This window comes from Mus caroli, unplaced genomic scaffold, assembly GCF_978045245.1.
Source record: "Mus caroli unplaced genomic scaffold, Mus_caroli_1 scaffold_8, whole genome shotgun sequence".
In the NCBI taxonomy this organism is placed as follows: domain Eukaryota; kingdom Metazoa; phylum Chordata; class Mammalia; order Rodentia; family Muridae; genus Mus; species Mus caroli.
In genome coordinates, this window is record NW_028227263.1 from 133,082,877 (window position 1) to 133,105,405 (window position 22,529).

The window sequence follows — 22,529 nt, forward strand, 5'->3', positions numbered from 1 at the left end:
AAACTCAAGGATAGGACAATTGCTTTTTAGTTGGCATCCTATAGCTTCTAAGATGTACATAACAGTCTGTATAGAATAAGCCCCAATGTTCATTCATACAGATAGATATACACTGACTTTCCGTATGTCTTTTTCAAGTCTCCTTACTGTTAGTTATCTACTCTGTTCATCCTCATCTATTTCCTTAATTTATGTAATGTTAAGTGATTTTTCTGAAAAGATTAAATTTATACCATAAGTATAAACGTTTCAGGGTTTACACATGCATATATGTAGACATATATGTATCAGTACATGTATGTATGTATGTATGCATGTGTTTGTGTGTATGTATGTGTAAACATATGTATCCTTGTTGATTCTGTGTTAGGATTTTTACATCAATTTGGTCAGAATCACTTTGTGTCCTCATGGTCAATTATGAAGTTTATAGTTAGAAAAACCTGTGCCATTTAACTTTAAAATATAAACTTTAATTAAAGGATTGATTTTATTTAAAATACTTGGCAGAGGTGGGAGATTATACCTTTTGTGCCCAAATAATTGCATAGCATTTCTATACCTCCTCTACCAAGTTTTAGCTCCTGAAAAAGACACAGAGACCTGGAATTTTTGTTAAAAACCTGCATGAACTAAGCTCAGAAGGTTCTGATCTAATTTAATCCAACTAGGGTAGTATTCTCAGCCAAATGCCCTGATGCATGCCATCTGGTCTCCTATGGCCAACTCTAGTCCACGTGTATCTTCATGGCTACTCTTTCATTAGTACCTCCTGGTGAATCCTCTTAGTCCATTCTCTTCCTGTGCCTCTGTCTCTTCTTTTCCTGGGGACCCTCCCAGACTGAGATTGGAAGTCCTACTTTATTCTCTTCTCCTGCCCAGCTATTGGCTGATCAGAACTTTATTAACCAATCAGAAGTGATGGAAAGCAATCTGTACACATCACTTATAGAGGAGATACTCCAATGATTACGACAATTCCAACACTTGGTTTGCAAGCAAATCTCTGGACACAAACATCAGCATTTCAATAGACAGGGCACAAAAATACCCTCTAATATTTCTTTAACTAAAAATTATATGTATATGTATCAACATGACAATTATGACTTCTGGTCCTCTTATTTCATTGTGGATATGACTGTAAGTCTTTCAGAGAGGTTAAATGAGTACAGAAGACCCTTTAATTCTGCATGATATCATCCCATACACTGATGTAGAGTCTTTTTTTTTTTTTTTTTTTGCTTAGGGGAGATTTTATTTCTTTTTTTTAATATTTTTTATTATGTATTTTCCTCAATTACATTACCATTGCTATCCCAAAAGTCCCCCATACCCTCCCCCGTACTTCCCTACCCACCCATTCTCATATTTTGGCTCTGGCGTTCCCTTGTACTGGGGCATATAAAGTTTGCATGTCCAATGGGCCTCTCTTTCCAGTGATGGCGTGATGGCCTACTAGGCCATCTTTTGATACATACGCAGCTAGAGTCAAGAGCTCCGGGGTACTGGTTAGTTCATAATGTTTTTGCACCTACAGGGTTGCAGATCACTTTAGCTCCTTGGATACTGTCTCTAGCTCCTCCATTGGGGACCCTGTGATCCATCCAATAGCTGACTGTGAGCATCCACTTCTGTGTTTGCTAGGCCCCGGCCTAGTCTCACAAGAGACAGCTATATCAGGGTCCTTTCAGCCAACGCTTGCTAGTGTATGCAATGGTGTCATCGTTTGGAGGCTAATTTTGGGATGGATCCCTGGATATGGCTGTCTCTAGAGGGTCCATCCTTTTGTCTCAGCTCCAAACTTTGTCTCTGTAACTCCTTCCATTGGTGATTGTTTCCAATTTTAAGAAGGGTCAAAGTGTCCACACTTTGGTCTTTGTTCTTCTTCAGTTTCATGTGTTTTGCAAATTGTATTTTATATCTCGGTATACTAAGTTTCTGGGATAATATCCACTTATCAGTGAGTACATATCATTTGAGTTCTTGGATTGGCAGGATCAACAATGTAAAAATGGCTATCTTGCCAAAAGCAATCTACAGATTCAATGCAATCCCCATCAAAATTCCAACTCAATTCTTCAACAAATTAGAAAGAGCAATCTGCAAATTCATCTGGAATAATAAAAAACCTAGGATAGCAAAAACTCTTCTCAAGGATAAAAGAACCTCTGCTGGAATCACCATGCCTGACCTAAAACTTTACTACAGAGCAATTGTGATAAAAACTGCATGGTACTCGTATACTGACAGACAAGTAGACCAATGGAATAGAATAGAAGATCCAGAAATGAACCCCCACACCTATGGTCACTTGATCTTCGACAAGGGAGCTAAAAACATCCAGTGAAAGAAAGACAGCATTTTCAACAAATGGTGCTGGCACAACTGGTTGTTATCATGTAGAAGAATTAGAATCGATCCATTCCTATCTCCTTGTACTAAGGTCAAATGTAAGTGGATCAAGGAACTTCACATAAAACCAGAGACACTGAAACTTATAGAGGAGAAAGTAGGGGAAAGCCTCGAAGATATGGGTACAGGGGAAAAATTCCTGAATAGAACAGCAATGGCTTGTGCTGTAAGATGAGAATTGACAAATGGGACCTCATGAAACTGCAAAGCTTCTGCAAGGCAAAAGACACCATCAATAAGACAAAATTTTTGTCACCAACAGATTGGGAAAGGATCTTTACCTATAGTAAATCAGATAGGGGACTAATATCCAATATATATTAAGAACTCAAGAGGGTGGACTCCAAAAAATCAAAAAACCCCATTTAAAAATGTGGCTTAGAGCTAAACAAAGAATTCTCACTTGAGGAATACCGAATGGCTGAGAAGCACCTGAAAAAATGTTCAACATCCTTAATCATCAGAGAAATGCAAATCAAAACAACCCTGAGATTCCATCTCACACCAGTCAGAATGGCTAAGATCAAAAATTCGGGTGACAGCAGATGCTGGCGAGGATGTGGAGAAAGAGGAACACTCCTCCATTGTTGGTGGGATTGCAAGCTGATACAACCACTCTAGAAATCAGTCTGGCGGTTACTCAGAAAATTGGACATAATACTACTGGAGGATCCAGCAATACCTCTCCTGGGCATATATCCAGAAGATGTCCCAACTGGTAAGAAAGACACATGCTCCACTATGTTCCTAGCAGCCTTATTTATAATAGCCAGAAGCTGGAAAGAACCCAGATGCCCCTCAACAGAGGAATGGATACAAAAAATGTGGTACATATACACAATGGAGTACTACTCAGCTATTAAAAAGAATGAATTTATGAAATTCCTAGGCAAATGGTTGGACCTGGAGGGCATCATCCTGAGCGAGGTAACACAATCACAAAAGAACTCAAATGATGTAGAGTCTTAATAAAAAAGGCCAAAGAACAAAGAACTGAGCACAAGAATAAACATCTCTACTTCCTGACATTGAACTTAATATTGCCACATTATCTTGTGGTGTTCTCCACACAAATCCATCTCCACAACTACTTCTTTTTTTTTTTTTTTTTTTTTTTTTTTTTTTTTTTTGGTTGTTCGAGACAGGGTTTCTCTGTATAGCCCGGGCTGTCTTGGAACTCACTTTGTAGACCAGGCAGGCCTCGAACTCAGAAATCCGCCTGCCTCTGCCTCCCGAGTGCTGGGATTAAAGGCATGCGCCACCACGCCCGGCTTCCACAACTACTTCTACCTTAGCATTATAGATAGAACCTTCAGAATGGGGGTGAAAGAAACCTTTCCTTCTTTGAGTGCCTTTTTCAGATCTTTTGTCAGAGAAAAAAATAACACATATATTAAATGGATTCCCACAAACTGGCTATTAATCACTCCACAATAATGAAGGAGTGAGTTACAGGAAGCTTAACGTTTTCAAATTGCAGATTTTTCATTGTATGTTAAGAGAAATGTAAATGATAATATATCAGAAAAGAGAGATGACTAGAGTTCATATCATATGTGGAGGAAGCTATCTCTTACCAAAGCAGGGTAAAAACAGGCTAAACCTAGACTTCATACTGTTGATGAGAACAACGGGGCAAACTATGGATAAACTTATTTCTATACTCTCCATAACACTGGATATTTGCAGCAGGTCCTAAAGACAGCCAGGATGCAAAAGAATGAGTAAGATCTGACAAATATGCACAGTAAGATGAGCATAGTTTGGTGGGGCTCTATCTTCATGAGATACTTTCAGGAAGTGCTGAGCATGACGGGCATGATTGACGTGTCTCTTATGTTTTAGAGGATGCTTATAATACAGACACTTGAGCAGACCATAAGTCCCAGACACAGAGCATCAGAGAAACACAGTAAGACTGTATATAGTGCAGTTATCCTATTGCTTGAAGTAAACCATGGGTAAGCAAACATAACTCAACATTTTAGAGTGTTTTTGTTTGTTGGTTTTTGGTTTTTGGTTTTTTTTCAATGCAAAATTTGCAATTTGAAAACGTTAAGCTGGATGTTTTCTTCTTTATATCTAAAATAAATCCTCCTCCTTAACCATACCTTATTATGGCATGCCCACATTTCATTCAAATATTTCAACGGAATCACTCTGTGTGCCTTCCATTCTCCATGTCAAGGTTTTGAAATGATTCATTCATCCTGTGTGTGTCATTCCTTGTTGCCTTCACACTGTAGAGAACTCCACTATGTGTGCATTAAAGAACTTATATTGATAACTGTTAGGTAAATCATTCTAGTGTGAGCTATCACATAGGATTTTTGCCTATGACTAAAAAATATTTTCCATAAATAACTATCCTATAATTATTGAGCTAGATCCGGAAACATGAACAATTGTTGATGAGTGTGCTTAATACTCTATTGTGCTCACCATTGAACAAATATTCCTTGAAGAACACTTCACTTGGATTCTTCTGCAGAATTATAAAAATAAACTTATATGTTTATTTCCTTTTATTAACAAAAAAGCATTTTATGTACACTGTAAAATTTTCTTTAGACAGACTTGTTATGATTTAATTAAGTAAATTATCTTAAGAAGTGCTTAAATGTCTAGTTCTGTATATAGGATTTGTAGCCTAGGTGTATAATGAAGGTAAGTGACAAAAGAAAAGCAACAGAAAATGATATTATGACCTTAAAATGGGAATTATGAAAAGGAAGCTCTTGCTACCTAATGAATTATATTTACACACTTTCTATAAAAGGGCAATATTATCTAGAAGGAAGTAGCTCCCACATTCATTGTGTTGCTGTCATATAGTTGAAAGCAGACTCCATATTACATGAAGATGCTTTCCATAGTAAGAAGTATCCTCCACAGGTAAGGAAGCAGTCTATCCTAGCAAGAAGTCATCACATAGCAGGGTATGGAACCATTACACAAATCCAATTTTAGAATCTCACTTAACAAAGTAGAAATAGAACTAAAGTGCCCTACTATCTTTTTCTGCAGTGTGTTGTTTCCTCTCTCTTGATATGAAAGAAAATATGTTCTAATGTACACCTAAAATCACATGGGGAATGTCTTATTTTGTCCTGTGATTATGATCAGATATGTGAATCCAACTTAAAATTTCTTATATCCTAGCCTCTTTCCAAAAAGACCAATTATAATTTTCATATCAACTGTGTATCCGTAACACCATCTACCTGAGATATTGAAAATTATTTTCCAATCACTTTCACATAATATTATCTTGAAGTATAGACAAGAACAAATTACACTGATATATTCAAGAAAGCAGTTATGAAGATTAGGGAGAACCCTTTTCCTGTGTGTTATTGGAGTGCTCAGTGTTTTTCTTGAAGAAGCATACATGACACAAAGGATTAATGATAAGCAGTATCCTAGACAGTGTTGGAGATGAGCTGGACATTCAAAGCTTTGTTGACAAATGTAGGGGTTTTTTTTGGCTAAATCCAAAGGAAAACCCATTAACAAGATACAGACCTTTAGCCAAAACATTTTTATATGCTTCAAAGAAAAACAAAACTATGCAAAGGGTTTCTATAAGAAAAGAAAAGAAAACAAAAAACCAACAACATCAGTCATATTTGGCAAGAAGTTTTTATAATAATGTGCAAAAGAGCAACGTATATGGTTGTAATCTGAACCAGGCAAGCTTCTGCTGGCATCAAGAACCAAATACTGCATAGCTACATGATTAGTACATAAGGAGTTTGGGGAAGAGCCATCAGGCAGACATTAGACTATTTCCCGTCATTATTTAATCCTTTCTAAATGGACACCTTTTCCTCTCCTGTATAATAATAGTTTAGTACTGGATGTGAGCAAACATGAGCCTAAACCCATTACTACCATTTGCCCACAAGTCTTTCACAACGTATGAAAGTACGTTTCCTTTCCTTCCTTCTGTCATTGTTGAATCAATGATTAGAAAATATTTGCCCCTTTGGTATCTCTCTTTGTAAGTAATATTTCTTTGTCAAGCTTCTACCACCAGCCATTATCACCATATGTTTACTTTGTAGTACTTGGAGTACATTTCAAATTCTGAATGAGGAGAGTGAAATGGATCAGAGTACCACAGCCCTTGCTCCCCAATGTGAGGAACAGAATTTTATCTGAGGAACCAAAACTGTGAAAGGAAAAACCAATTCCCATGCATATACTTGAAGACTCTTTGGAAGACTGTGAGACTTTGGTCTTCATTTCTTCCTAGTTGGAACTCACTGTTCTCTTACATGAGCTACATTCATGAATTTTAAGGCACTGAAAAATATTTCAGAGGAAAAATGCTTGACTTAGAATTATGAAAACATTAATTTGGATCTAAGGAACATGGCAAAAGTCAGATCTAAAACCTGCACAGATAGCTCTGAGGCCTTCTGGTCAAGAGCCTTTATTATTTCTTCAGATGATCCAGGTTCAGTTCCCAGAATCTACATGTGTCATTATTTCAGATCTAGGCAACTGGTCCACTTTCTGGCAGACAATCTCTCCTTCACATATATGGTCAAAGTACATGAAGTTGGTTGTACAGCCTTGGAAATATATGGGTCAAGCTTGGGGCCTCTCCAATGTCCAGACATCCTTGGATATTTCTTTAAACTCAGAACTATAACCTAACTGGGAGTCATGAAGGAAGGTGAGGCAATGAATGATCTTTAAATTCTTTTCTTGAAGCCATACTTTCTAATAGATATATTAATTTTTACTGTGCAGTTGTTATTAATTCTATATTAATTATCCTGTGATTAACTCCATGTTTTAAAATTAATTTTATACATTATATAGACATTTAAATGTATAGACTCTTATTTGAAGTTGTTTTGCTCTCACCTTTCTTAAAAGAATTATGCCACACACATATGTATGTTTTGTTATATACACCTAAGGACATGTTATGGTTATTAGATCTATCTATCTATCTATCTATCTATCTATCTATCTATCTATCTATCTATCATCTATCTAGCTACCATCTATTTTTCTTTTCATTTGCCCACAGGCTCTATAGCTGTAACTTTATGCCTGGAACCGTTGGTTTATATACATTGTGATTCTGGTTGTTGCATCTACTCATGAGGAAGCTCCTACATTAGCATCTAGATCAATAATGCAAAATTGTTATTTTCTGTCTGGAGTTCTCATGATCTCTATTTGAATTATGTTGTTGCTGGTATTTTGTTGTCCTAGCCTAAGATGGTCTTTATAATTATGACTTTATATCTTGAAACATTCTGCAATTTTTACTCTCAGGTAGCTGAGGTTTTCCCATCTTCTATCTCCATTCATTAGTTTATCAGTGGCCCATTCCTCTCCAACTGTTACTTCACAATGTTGTGTGACTGGGCTTTGTTCCTAACATTTATAATTATTTGTCTATCTCTAAGATCCCTAGCCATCTGTAGCTTTAATTGGGGGTAGGTTGTAAGTTTATTATTGAGTCCTCAACAGAACTCATTGCTGACTGAAACCAGTTCATCACCTATGTATGTCTCCACAACATGCACACTGCCTCTGCTCTTAGACTGCACTTTATAGAAGTAGTTTACTGGACTCGGGGTTAGTCATGAAATTCTTAATTAAAATAGCAAAAAAATAGAAAAGAAAGTAAAAGAAGATAGAACATGAATCTACTCAGTTTGGTCAAAGCATTGTAATTTCTTGTCAGACCACAATCTTCACATAATGTCTATCAACTACCATGTTTCACCATAAGGAAAAGTAACCCTTTTTCTATGGAGAGATATTAGCCTGGTTCACTCTCTGTCTTTTATATTATGCTTCCAACTATCCCTGGAGTCTCATTCCACTGGCAATTGTTAAACCTTGTTCACTGGAACATTTGAGATCCAAAACTGTGGAAATCAGGACAATTTTTAAAACTATGAAATGAGTCATATATGAGAACACAGGATCAGAATTCACATGTGATAAATGGCAATTTTAAGACTGATATGCTATAATATTCCGTCTGTCATGCTCCTCATTCATTACCAGGTCCTGTCTGTCTCTGGGATTGCCTGATTCTGTGCAATGTTGTTTGCTGACAGGAGTGCTTTTCAACTCAAATGTATATCCACAACATCATGTACATAAGAGACTGAAAAACTTTAAAATTACTTTCTACCAATTATTTGTCAGTGCAAATATGTCTGATTCACAGGAACAAAAGTAATCAATCAATTAGGAGTAATTGGGAAGAAACCATCTCTGTGATTTCACAGAGTCACAAGGAAGGATAGAGCTGGAAATAAGAAACAAAGCTAAGAACATGACGTTGGTTACATGGCAATGATAAATGTGGAAGAACTGAGAGCTTTCCCCAATGCCAAAACATCCTTGAGGATTTCTTTAAACTCTGAAGGACAACTAAGTTGATAGTCATGAAGGAAAAAGATGCGTTGAATAGTCTCTCTCTTCCTTTCTTCAAGCCACATTTTCTAAAAGATAGATTGATTTTTACTGTACAGTTGTTGCATGGTATATATAAACTATGTTGTAGACCATGCCACGTTTATAAACTAATTGGTATGGATAGTTAAATGTTATTTGGGGTTAGTTTGCTCTGAAATTCCTTGTAAATGGTTTGTAATATACATGTTTTTCTGCATAGACTTAAGAGCAGATTATGGCTATAGGAATACTTTAATATATAGTATGTTGATAAATTTTTCAAGTTACATATGTGTACAACACACTAAGACCATTTTCCACCCCTTTGCCAGTCCTCATAAGTCTTGTAGATTTATGTCCACATCCCCAAATACACTCATTTTCATATATTTGAATTTTATAATCCACCATGTCAAGTTCTGGTATACATATATTTATAGATATGTAAGATTATTCACCAGTGCTTGGATAACCTCCAAGGGATCATACCCTTATGAAACACTTCACCTCTCTGCCAAGAAGACATGAACTGTCAATAGCTTCTCAGTTAGGACTGGGTTACCATGAAACCCTGCATCATACTCTAATGTTGACTAGCCAAATATTTTGTGTGTGTCTTATGGAGGCACCCACAACTTTTGTGAGTTCCTGAGTGAAGTGGTCCTGTCATAGCCAGAAGATACTCAATTCATCTGATCCAACATCACATCTGGTTCTTTGGAATTTTTCATTGTATTTACCGTGATGTTACCTGAACCATTAGAGAGTGGAATGATGTAGATAGCCCACGTGTGACTGACCATTACAGAGTAACTCATTCTCTTCAATTTAGCCAGTGTGATAACTACATTCACAATACCCAGAAACTTTTTTGATGAGTTCTGCATCTTGCACAATTCTATTTCTATAGATATAAAAATTTGAAGGGGAGATTGACACTATGTCCATTTAGCAAAACAACAGCATCCATGGGTCCTATGAGGTCCTCCACCATGAATTTTGGTCCAATTTTCAGCCTGAAGTTTCCTGTAGAGCAATGGTTCTCAATCTGTGGGTCACAGAACACATGCATCATATGGTCTTAGGGATCCGTAACAACAAATTTAATTTTGTTGTCACAGGTCTAATTTTGCGACTGAGTAGTGGCTCAGTTCCTAAGATCATTGGAAATAATTGTTTTCCAATGCTGACAACTCATTAATTGAGAACTGTTACTATACAGGAAGCACCAAATCCAAACAAAAAGTGGCTGCTTACCACAATAAATGTGTTAACAATGTATCAATGGAAGTGTCTTATTAAGACAGTCATTGTTGTAGTTAGTAATGTTCATGGCATGGTAAGACTATTATTGACTTCCTTCCACCAATATCCTGAATGCATTTCAGGTGGTATGGAATATATATGTCAAGAATGAATCATCTTGGTCTTGGTGAACTTGATTTTTCATTTTCTATATTCAAAGTGTATGTTGTACTAAGCAAGTGGGTCTTGGCATCAATTTGTGGTTTGTAACCAAGAGCAATGGGAATAGTATGTATTGTTTGGGGGGTCTCCAAAGATTCAGACCAAAAACTCAATGGAAGCTTCTCATATATTGTTTTTTATGGCTTCGGAGATGGGTATAATATTCTGCATAGCATAACTCCAAAGAAACCCTCCCATAGACAGTCATTTGTAGTCCTACCTTATGGATTTTGCAAGGATGAATAGTGTTAGTTACCCTTCCCCACATCCCCACCCTGGTCCATGCTCATCCATTTCCATGATAATATAATAGAATCTTGTTTTCTGGAGTGGGAATAAAATATATCATGAGTGAAAATATTTGGGGGTTTACATAAATAGATATGTAAAGGAAGTGAAGTATGCACACATGCTTGTGTATATATATATATATATATATATATATATATATATGCATTTGTTGGTTTTTGTTTTGGGATTGTTTCATCCATTATGGTACATATTATTTTATCTCCTCATGTTTAATTATGCATTTTAGAGTTGGGAAACTGATACCACTTTAACCTAAAAGTATAGGCTTTTATTAAAAGACTGGTTATTGTAGTTAAAAATCATATGTATGAGTATCAACTTGACAGTATTTATTTGTATTTTTTAGTCTTCATTGTCCGTATGACTATTTGGGTGTTTCAGCAAGGTTCAACTAAGGGCAGAAGACCCACTTGAATATGGGTGATATGATCCCATTGCTGGTATAGAGTTTTAATGAATAGCCCTCCACCCAATTATGTGAAACAATAAACACCAGCTTGGAGACAGAGAACTGACTCACATTTTTAACGGTTTTAGTGATTTTGCAAAGGACCTGAGTTTAGCTCCCAGCAAACATATAGTGTCTCACCAGCACTTGTAACTATATTTCCAGAGGATCCAACACATTTTTCTTGTTTCTGTGGGCAGGAGGAATGCCTCTTCTATACATACTTACATTATGCACAAAAATATATACAAAATTAAAAATTTAAAATATTATCAGAACATTTTGGGGATGGACACAAATTTTGCTCCCTAACAGCACTGACTGTTCTTCTAAAACTTTGTCCCAGTTTTTCTTTCCATCACTTAATAATGGCTCAAATCCATCAGTAACTGAAGTGCTAAGAGGTAATGCCATATTCCACACTATGAACGTATTTTATACATGTCATACACAAACATATGCATGAAAAATAGACATTCATAAAAAATAAAAATGATGTTTTACATGTACACACACACAATTATTTCATGAGCCATTAGCTAATATCTGGTCTCTCCAATGTATTTTCTCATGTTCACCCATACTTTGACTAACATTTTGTATAATATTATAATTATTGGCTAATAAGTACTGTAAAAATATCATATGATTAAAAAAGAAAAACTAGGCTATGCTAGTGCCTGAAAAATACAGAAATGGATGCTCACAGTCATCTATTGGATAGAACACAGGACCCCCAATGGAGGAGCTAGAGAAAGTACCCAAGGAGCTGAAGGGTCGGCAACCCTATAGGAGGAACAACAATATGAATTAACCAGTACCTCCAGAACTCGTTTCTCTAACTGCATATGTAGCAGAAGATGGTCTAGTCAGCCATCATTGGGAGGAGAGGCCCTTGGTCTTGCAAAGATTATATGCCCCAGTACAGAGGAATGCCAGGGCCAGGAAGCAGGAGTGGGTGGGTTGGGGAGCAGGCTGGGGGGGTGTATAGGGGACTTTCAGGATAGTATTTGAAATGTAATAAGAAAAAGAAATAAAAAAGAAAAACTATTGATGATACTACATAATATCTAAGTGAGTTATAGAAAGCTTTATATTTTTAAGATGATGTCTTAGCATTGCACAACAGATACACCAATACATAATAAAGGTCAGACAATGAGGCTTCATCTTATTCTTTGAGAAAGCTATCTCTTACCAAAGCAAGGCAAAAGTATGCTGGACCTAGACTTCATGCTGCTGATGAGAACAAAGGGGCAAAATATAGGAAAACATATTTCTAGAAATGTAAATATACTTACCACCCATAGCATTGGATATTTGGAGTAGGTTGTAAAGATTATCAAAATAGAGGAGTATGAGTAAGAGAGGACAAATGTGCACACCAGGATGAGGATAGTCTGGGTGGCTCTGTCTTCCGGAGAGACTTTTAAAAAGTGCTGAGCACTGTGGATATGCTTGACTTGTTTCTTATGTCTGTAGAGAATACTCACCATGGAGACACTTGAATAGGCCATGAGACCCAGACACAGTCCATCACAGAAGCACAGCAAGAATAAATACAGTGCAGTTGCAAAGTTGCCTGAAGCAAACGATGAACAGTACCCAAGATTCATCCTGTTAGTAGTATTTTTGTTGTAATGGGGACCTGACACTCTTGTTGCAGCCAATATGTTTAGAAATAGTTGTACAAGCCAGCTAAGTGAGCAGGAGGGACCAAGGTACTTGTTGGCTCTGTGTTTAAACATCATCCATCTGGAATAGTTGGGGCTGATTGTGATTGCTTGGAAGCAACTCAATAGACACATAGCATAAAGGGACATCCCCCTTGTTATTCGGTAAGTATATATTATCAATTTACATCCAAAGTCATCTAGGAAATTTTTATATCCATAATTTGACAGTGTCTGTGGAATACCTTTTGAGATGATAAACAGGCAATTGGCAAAAGTCAAGTGCTCTATGATCAGGTCTTTGGGCATTAAATATTTTCCAGTGAGTTTCAAACTGACATAATAAACTAGTATTAAAGAATTGCCAATTATTCCCATGGCAATCTGGGAGAAGAGGAAAATTCCAAGTACAATATTTTCAAAAGCCATCCTGATTCCTATTAAAGAAGAAAATAATTTTATTATTGATCTGAGACTGGAGTAATACAGTATAAGTGTGCATTACTTCATATTGCTAACTAAAATAATATATTTATCACTTTATTGTATTTATATACATTTCCCCTTGAGGAAGAATGCCTAAACATTGCTCTTTATTAAAGCAAATATCCTCTATTATTAAATGGAAAGATTTAGAAGTACTTATTGAAGACTTATGTTTTCACTGGAAAAGGTGCTACATGTTCTATAAAATAACAATCAAGATATAGAGGCAGATAGAGGTATGAATTTGAGTCTAAACTGGTCTACATTGTAAGTATCAGGGAAGTCAATGCTATAAAAGCAAAACCCTGTCACAAATAGCTCCCGAAAATGAACATCAGCGTCATTTCTTTTGAACAAACACAATAATTTAGGGTTAATTATTGAATAAAATTTCCAAAAGAAGTTTTAAGATATGCTATTATTTCTGAAATTCACAAGAAATGGAATTATAAATTCATTAAAAGAAATAACAGATACTTAAAAATCATGTGTAGAAAGAGGGCTTCAATACTCAAAATGTACAAAAATCTTGACTTTTAGTTTTTACTTTCTTTTTCATTATGTGTGAGTGCTGGGGTTGGTTGCATGTGAGATGAGAGCTAGCAAGGGCAGAATGTTGGGACCTGCTACACCTGGATTTGAAGAAGGCTGTGAGCCACTGATAGGAGCTAATAACAGAGTTCAATCCAAGGAAACAGTATTATGCATTATTAAACAGTGGCTTACCCACATATCCAATAAAAATATTGAAAGTATATTTGAAAAAAATGAAACATAAAACAAATGACAAATGGGTTCTACACGTGAATCAATTTCCTATGCACAATTCAGATGTTCAAAATGTGTACAAAATCAGGCTCAACATCACCATTAATTAATGGAATACAATGAGGAAATTCAAATCAAATTTGCAATGACTGATCAACACATACTGTGTAAATAGATATTAATAAAAATAAATTTGAGTGCTGCCAACTCCCCAGTGGAGAAGCTGAGAATTTTGACAACTATGCAGTCACAGTTATGATTGGTGGAGAGCCATACACTCTTAGACTTTTTGATACTACAGGGCAAGAGGATTATGACATACTATGACCGCTCAGTTTTCCACAGACAGACGTTTTACTAGTATGTTTCTCAGTGGTCTCTCCATCCTCATTTGAAAGTGTGAAAGAAAAGTGGGTGCCTAAGATAACTGACCACTCTTCAAAGACTCCTTTCTTGCTTGTTGGGACCCAAATTGATCTCAGAGATGACACCTCTATTATTAAGAAACTTGCCAAGAACAAACCAAAGCCTATTACTCCAGAGACTGCTGAAAAGCTGCCATGGGATCTGAAGGCTGTCAAGTATGTGGAGTGCTCTGCCCTCACACAGAAAGGCCTAAAGAATGTGTTTGATGAAGCAATATTGGCTGCCCTGGAGCCTCCAGAACCAAAGGAGAGCAGCAGGTACATGCTGCTATGAACGCATCTCCAGAGCCCTTTCTGCACAGCTGGTGTTGTCATACTAAAAGCAATATTTAAATCAAAATAAAGATTAAAAATTAGGGCTGGTGAGATGGCTCAGTGGGTAAGAGCACCCGACTGCTCTTCCGAAGGTCCAGAGTTCAAATCCCAGCAACCACATGGTGTCTCACAACCATCCACAACAAGATCTGGCGCCCTCTTCTGGAGTGTCTGAAGACAGCTACAGTGTACTTATATATAATAAATAAATCTTTAAAAAAAAAAAAGATTAAAAATTAAAATTTGTTTCTGCAGTAATGGCAAATACCCTGCACCTACCCACATGCACTCATGTGAGACAACGCCCATTAGTATGGCCCCTCCTTGCCCTTCCAGTAATAGTTAATTTTGAATAATTGTGTATTGTCTGGAAAGCAATGAGTTCAGTTTTTGTTTTTCTTTTTTTTTTTTAAACAACAAACATCCCCCACAAACGTTTTGTTTTGTTTTGTTTAAAAGCAAGCATGCTTGAATTGTCTGTAACAGACTAATTCAAATTGTCAAAGCTGCTCCCTGGTTCCATTTTGGAGAGTAATCTGGGGCATCTTAGTGTCTTCTGTTTTTGTTTTGTTTTGTTTTTCCTCAACCCTTCTCTCCTCTTGGGGCATGTATGCGGTTGTTTCTTAGACTTGTATTTTAAAATTTGTTAACCATAGGACAGCCTGTGGGGGAGGATGACAGATTATTTCCACATTCCACTCCCTAGGTCTAGTTTAGCAAATATACCCCCATCTGGTGCTCTTAGGAAGGAGTATAGAAATGCCTCGATTAACAACATACTCCTTTTTGAAAGTTGCCTTTTCTCTCCACCTTTGAGTGGATCCAGTCTTTGATGAAACTCATGAAGGTGGGTGGAAGCTGTCTCACCCCTCTTTCTAGGATGCACTCTATATGTGACTGTAACTTTCAAGGGTATTTGTTTGCCATTTGCTGATTTGGGGAGGAAGAAAATTTCTAACTTCTTTCATTGAAAAATGAAAAGTATTGCACCTTTTAAAATAGAGCAAATGGACTGAGTTCCTAATTTAAAAAAGTTCTTTTGCAATAAATAAATAAAAATAAAATAGAATAAATTAACAGGATTTTGTACCAAAGCTCCCAGAACTGATCCCCTGCCACAGCGATACATATTCAAATACTGCTGGGAGAGAGCTAGCTTCTCAAAAGTGCAGACAAGCTTGTGAGTGCAGGTAAGACCACCACTGCTGCTAAGAGGAACCCTCCAGGAACCCTCAGGACCCAGGAACTGAGGAGCAGCCTTGGACAAGAGCCTTCCAGTCTCTCTCTGCTCCCAGAGCTGATCCTGTGCCACAGCACTCCATACCCAAATACTGCCAGGAGAGAGCAAGCCTCTCAGGAGTGCGAACAAACTTGTGAGCAAAAGCAAGACCACCACTTCTATTCAAATCCCTGGCCTGAGAGAGACCTGCATAGAGCCATAACAACACAGGAACCAAGGAACAGCTGGGGACAGGATACTTCTGGTTCCTGTCTATACCCTGGAGACAGCAAGACCAGCTACCCCAGAGATAGCCAGATGGCAAGAGGCAAGGGCAAAAACATAAGCAAGGGTACTTGGCATCATTAGAACTCAGTTCTCCTATCACAATGAGCCCTGGCTACTGCAACACACCAGAAAAGCAAGACTCTGATTTAAAATCACATCTCATAATGATGATATAGGACTTTAAGAAGGACATAAATAACTTCCTTAAAGAAATACATGAGAACACAAGTAAAAAGGTAGAACCCCTTAAGAGGAAGCAGAAAAATCCTTTAAAGAATTACAGGAAAACACAAGCAAACAGGTGAAGGAAATGAACAAAACAATCCAGGATCTAAAATTGGAAAGAAAAACAATAAAAAACTCACAAAGGGAGACAACCATGGAGATAGAAAACCTAGCAAAGAGATCCGGAGTCATCAATGCAAATATCATCAACAGTATACAAGAGATAGAATCTCAGGTGCAGAAGATACCATAGAAAACAGTAATACAACAGTCAAAGAAAATGCAAAATGTAAAAAACACCTAATCCAAAAAATTCAGAAAATCCATGACACAATAATAAGACAAAACCTAAGGATAATAGGTATAGAAGAGAGTGAAGATGCCCAACTTAAAGGGCCAGTAAATGTCTTCAACAAATTTATATAAGAAAATGTCAGTAACCTAAAGAAAGAGATGCACATAAACATACAATAAACCTACATAACTCCAAACAGATTGGGCAAGAAAATTCCTCCCTTCACATAATAGTCAAAACACCAAGTGCACAAAACAAAGAATATTAAAAGCAGTAAAGGAAAAATGTCAAGTAACATATAAAGGTAGACCTATTAGAATTACATCAGACTTCTCACCAGAAACTATGAAAGCTAGAAGATCCTGGGCAAATCTAATACAGACCCTAAAAGAACACAAATGCCAGCCCAGGCTACTATTCCCAGCAAAACTGTCAATTACCATAGCTGGGGAAACCAAGATATTCCATGACAAAAACAAATTTACATATCTTTCCACAAATCCAGCCATTCAAAGAATAATAGATGGAAAACACCAACACAAAGAGGGACACTACACCCTAGAAAAAGCAAGAAATTAGTCTTCTTTCAACAAACCCAAAAGAAGATAGCCACACAAATGTAAAAGTAACATCAAATATAACAGGAAGCAACAAACACTACTGATTAACATCAACGGACTCAATTCCCCAATAAAAATACATAGACTAACATATTGGACATGTAAATAGGGCCCAGCATTTTGCTGCATATAAGAAATGCATCTCAGTGTCAAAGACAGACACTACTTCAGAGGAAAGGTCTAGAAAACAATTTTCCAAGCATATGGTTCCATGAAACAAGCTGGAGTAGCCATTCAAATATTGGATAAAATTGAGTTTCAACTAAGTTATCAAAAAAGATAAGGAAGGACACTTCATACTCATCAAAGGAAAAATCTACCTAGAAGAACTCTCAATTTTGAACATCTATGTTCCAAATGCAAGGATACCCACATTCATAAAAGAAATGTTACTAAAGTTCAAAGGACACATTGTACCTCACACAATAATAGTGGGAGACTTCAACACCCCACTCTTATCAACAGACAAATCATGGAAACAGGAACTAAATATAGACACAGTGAAACTAACAGAAGTTATGAACCAAATGGATTTAACAGATATTTATAGAACATTTCATCCTAAAACAAAAGAATATACCTTCTTCTCAGCACCTCATGGTACCTTCTCAAAAATTGACCATATAATCGGTGACAAAACATAGCTTAACAAATATAAGAAGATTGAAATAATCCCATACATCCTATCAGATCACCATGGATTAAGACTGGTCTTCAATAGCAACAAAAACAACAGAAAGCCTACATACACATTGAAGCTCAACCACCCTCTACTCACTGCTAACTTGGTCAAAAAAGAAATAAAGAAATTAAAGACCTTTTAAAATATTATGAAAATGAAGGTACAATATGCCTAAACTTATGGGTCACAATGAAAGCAGTGCTAAGAGAAAAACTCATAGATCTGAGTGACTCCAAAAAGAGAATGCAGAAAGCATACACTAGCAGCTTAACAGCACATCTGAAAGCTCTAGAACAAAAAGAAGAAAATTCACCCAAGAGGAGTAGAGGGCAGGGAATAATCAAACTAAGGACTAAAATCAATCAAATAGAAACAAAAAGAACTATACAAAGAATCAACAAAACCAGGAGCTGGTTCTTTTAGAAAATCAACGAGATAGCCATACTAATCAGATAGCCCTTAGCCATACTAATCAGAGAGCACAGAGACAGTATCCAAATTAACAAAATGAGAAATAAAAAGTGAGACATAACAAGAGAAACTGAGGAAATTTTAAAAAAATCATCTGATCCTTACTACAAAATCCTATACTCAACAAAACTGGGAAATCTGGATGAAATGGACAATTTTCTAGACATATGTAGAATATCAAGATGAAATCAGGATCTGAAAAATGATCTGAACAGTCCCATTTCCTAAAGAAGTAGAAGCATTCATTAAAAGTCTCTCAACCAAAAAAGCCCAGGACCAGATGTGTTTAGTGCAGAATTCTATCAGACCTTCAAAGAACTCCTCATACAAATATTCAATCCATTCTACAAAACAGAAACAGAATGAACACTTCCCAATCCATTCTATGAAGCCACAGTTACGCTGATACCAAAACCACAAAAACCCAACAAACATTAAGAACTTCAGACCAATTTCCCTTATGAATATTGGTGCACAAATACTCAATAAAATTCTTACCAGATGAATCCAAGAGCCTATCAAAATGATCATTCATCATGATCAAGGGATTTCCCTCAGGGATTCCCGGATGGTTCAATATACTGAAATCCATCAGTGTAATCCACTACATAAACAAACTCTAAAGAAAAAACCGACAAGCCTCTTCCCGTCAGAAAAGCACCAGGGTAGCTAGGGCACAGGGTCGGCTGACACTCGCCAGCTACCCACAACACCCGCCACAGGATCTTAAGACTTCTGGTGAGTGGAACACAGCTTCTGCTCCAATCCAATTGCGTGCGGGACCTGAGACTGAATTAGTTAGGGAAGCAGAAAACCGGCCTGAGTAGGGCCACAGGCCTCTTCCGGCCTGACCAGCACCGGAGTACCTAGAGCGCAGGGTCGGCTGACACCCGCCAGCTACCCACAACACCCGCCACAGGATTTTGAGACTTCGTGTGAGTGGAACACAGAGTCTGCTCCAATCTTTAAACAGTGACAAAGATAACAACTAACCCCAGAGATTACCAGATGGCGAAAGGTAAAGGTAATAATCTTACTAACAGAAACCAAGACCACTTACCATCATCAGAACCCAGCACTCCCACTTCGCCCAGTCCAGGGCACCCCAACACACCGGAAAAGCTAAACCCGGATCTAAAAGCATATCTCATGATGATGGTAGAGGACATCAAGAAGGACTTTAATAACTCACTTAAAGAATTACAGGAGAAGATGGCTAAAGAGTTACAAGTCCTTAAAGAAAAACAGGATAACACAATCAAACAGGTAGAAGTCCCTAAAGAAAAAGAGGATAACACAATCAAACAGGTAGAAGTCCTTAAAGAAAAACAGGATAAAACAATCAAACAGGTAGAAGTCCTTAAAGAAAAACGGAAAAACACATCCAAAGAGATGATGGAAATGAACAAAACCATACTAGACCTAAAAAGGGAAGTAGACACAATAAAGAAAACCCAAAATGAGGCAACACTGGAGATAGAAACCCTAGGAAAGAAATCTGGAACCATAGATACGAGCATCAGCAACAGAATACAAAAGATGGAAGAGAGAATCTCAGGTGCAGAAGATTCCATAGAGAACATCGGCACAACAATCAAGGAAAATGTAAAATGCAAAAAGATCCTAACTCAAAACATCCAAGAAATACAGGACACAATGAGAAGACCAAACCTACGGATAATAGGAGTGGATGAGAATGAAGATTTTCAACTCAAAGGACCAGCAAACATCTTCAACAAAATTATAGAAGAAAACTTCCCAAACCTAAAGAAAGAGATGCCCATGAACATACAAGAAGCCTACAGAACTCCAAATAGACTGGACCAGAAAAGAAATACCTCCCGACACATAATAATCAGAACAACAAATGCACTAAATAAAGACAGAATACTAAAAGCAGTAAGAGAAAAAGGCCAAGTAACATATAAAGGCAAGCCTATCAGAATTACACCAGATTTTTCACCAGAGACTATGAAAGCCAGAAGATCCTGGACAGATGTTATACAGACACTAAAAGAACACACATTCCAGCCCAGGCTACTATACCCAGCCAAACTCTCAATTAACATAGATGGAGAAACCAAAGTATTCCACGACAAAACCAAATTCACACATTATCTCTCCACGAATCCAGCCCTTCAAAGGATAATAACAGGAAAAAACCCATACAAGGACAGGAACCACGCCCTAGAAACAACAAGAAGGTAATCCCTCAACAAACCTAAAAGAAGACAGCCACAAGAACAGAATGCCAACTTTAACAACAAAAATAATAGGAAACAACAATTACTTGTCCTTAATATCAATGGATTCAACTCCCCGATAAAAAGACATAGACTAACAAACTGGCTACACAAACAAGACCCAACATTTTGCTGCTTACAGGAAACTCATCTCAGAGAAAAAGATAGAAACTACCTCAGAATGAAAGGCTGGAAAACAATTTTCCAAGCAAATGGTATGAAGAAACAAGCTGGAATAGCCATTCTAATATCTGATAAGATTGACTTCCAACCCAAAGTCATCAAAAAAGACAGGGAGGGGCACTTCATACTCATCAAAGGTAAAATCCTCCAAGAGGAACTATCAATCCTGAATATCTATGCTCCAAATACAAAGGCAGCCACATTCATTAAAGAAACTTTAGTAAATCTCAAAGCACACATTGCACCTCATACAATAATAGTGGGAGACTTCAACACACCACTTTCACCAATGGACAGATCCTGGAAACAGAAACTAAACAGGGACACAGTGAAACTAACAGAAGTTATGAATCAAATGGATCTGGCAGATATCTACAGAACATTCTATCCTAAAACAAAAGGATATACCTTCTTCTCAGCACCTCATGGTACCTTCTCCAAAATTGACCACATAATTGGTCACAAAACAGGCCTCAACAGATACAATAATATTGAAATTGTCCCATGCATCCTATCAGATCACCATGGACTAAGGCTGATCTTCAATAACAAAATAAATAATAGAAAGCCAACCTTCACGTGGAAACTGAACAACACTCTTCTCAATGATACCTTGGTCAAGGAAGGAATAAAGAAAGAAATTAAGGACTTTTTAGAGTTCAATGAAAATGAAGCCACAACATACCCAAACTTATGGGATGCAATGAAAGCATTTCTAAGAGGAAAACTCATAGCTCTGAGTGCCTCCAAGAAGAAACTAGAGAGAGCACACATTAGCAACTTGACAACACACCTAAAAGCACTAGAATAAAAGGAAGCAAACTCACCCAAGAGGAGTAGACGGCAGGAAATAATCAAACTCAGGGGCGAAATCAACCAAGTGGAAACAAGAAGAACTATTCAAAGAATCAAACAATCAAGGAGCTGGTTCTTTGAGAAAATCAACAAGATAGATAAACCCTTAGCCAGACTCACTAGAGGGCACAGGGAAGCATCCTAATTAACAAAATCAAAGGAAAAAGGAGACATAACAACAGATCCTGAAGACATCCAAAACACCATCAGATCCTTCTACCAAAGGCTATACTCAACAAAACTGGAGAACCTGGATGAAATGGAGAAGTTCCTAGACAGATACCAGGTACCAAAGTTGAATCAAGATCAGGTTAATGATCTAAACAGCCCTATATCCCCCAAAGAAATAGAAGCAGTCATTAATAGTCTCCCAACCAAAATAAGCCCAGGACCAGATGGGTTTAGTGCAGAGTTCTATCAGACCTTCAAAGAAGATCTAATCCCAGTTCTTCACAAAATATTCCACAAAAGAGAAACAGAAGGTACTCTACACAACTCATTCTATGAAGCCACAATTACTCTGATACCTAAACCACAAAAAGACCCAACAAAGTTAGAAAACTTCAGACTAATATCCCTTATGAATATTGATGCAAAACTCTTCAATAAAGTTCTTGCTAACCGAATCCAAGAACACATCAAAACAATCATCCATCCTGACCAAGTAGGTTTCATCCCAGGGATGCAGGGATGGTTCAATA

The 22,529-nt window shown here is 37.1% G+C and overlaps 1 protein-coding gene and 1 pseudogene across 6 annotated transcripts in view; one reads left to right on the forward strand and one right to left on the reverse strand.

Moving 5' to 3' along the window:
• Positions 1-1,371: 1,371 nt before the first annotated feature.
• The window catches only part of LOC147003579 (vomeronasal type-1 receptor 4-like), a 71,114-nt gene continuing 49,956 nt past the window's right edge, over positions 1,372-22,529 (reverse strand). For 5 of the 6 annotated variants that reach the window (XM_085842261.1, XM_085842258.1, XM_085842259.1 and 2 more), the window contains one exon: positions 12,237-13,190. In XM_085842261.1, the coding sequence (XP_085698387.1) occupies positions 12,268-13,190 (923 nt within the window). In that variant the 3' untranslated portion in view covers positions 12,237-12,267. Of the gene's footprint in view, positions 2,116-12,236; positions 13,191-22,529 lie in introns of those variants that run through there. The other variant, XM_085842262.1, reaches the window with a different exon arrangement.
• On the forward strand, positions 13,853-14,706 carry LOC147003580 (cell division control protein 42 homolog pseudogene; annotated as a pseudogene).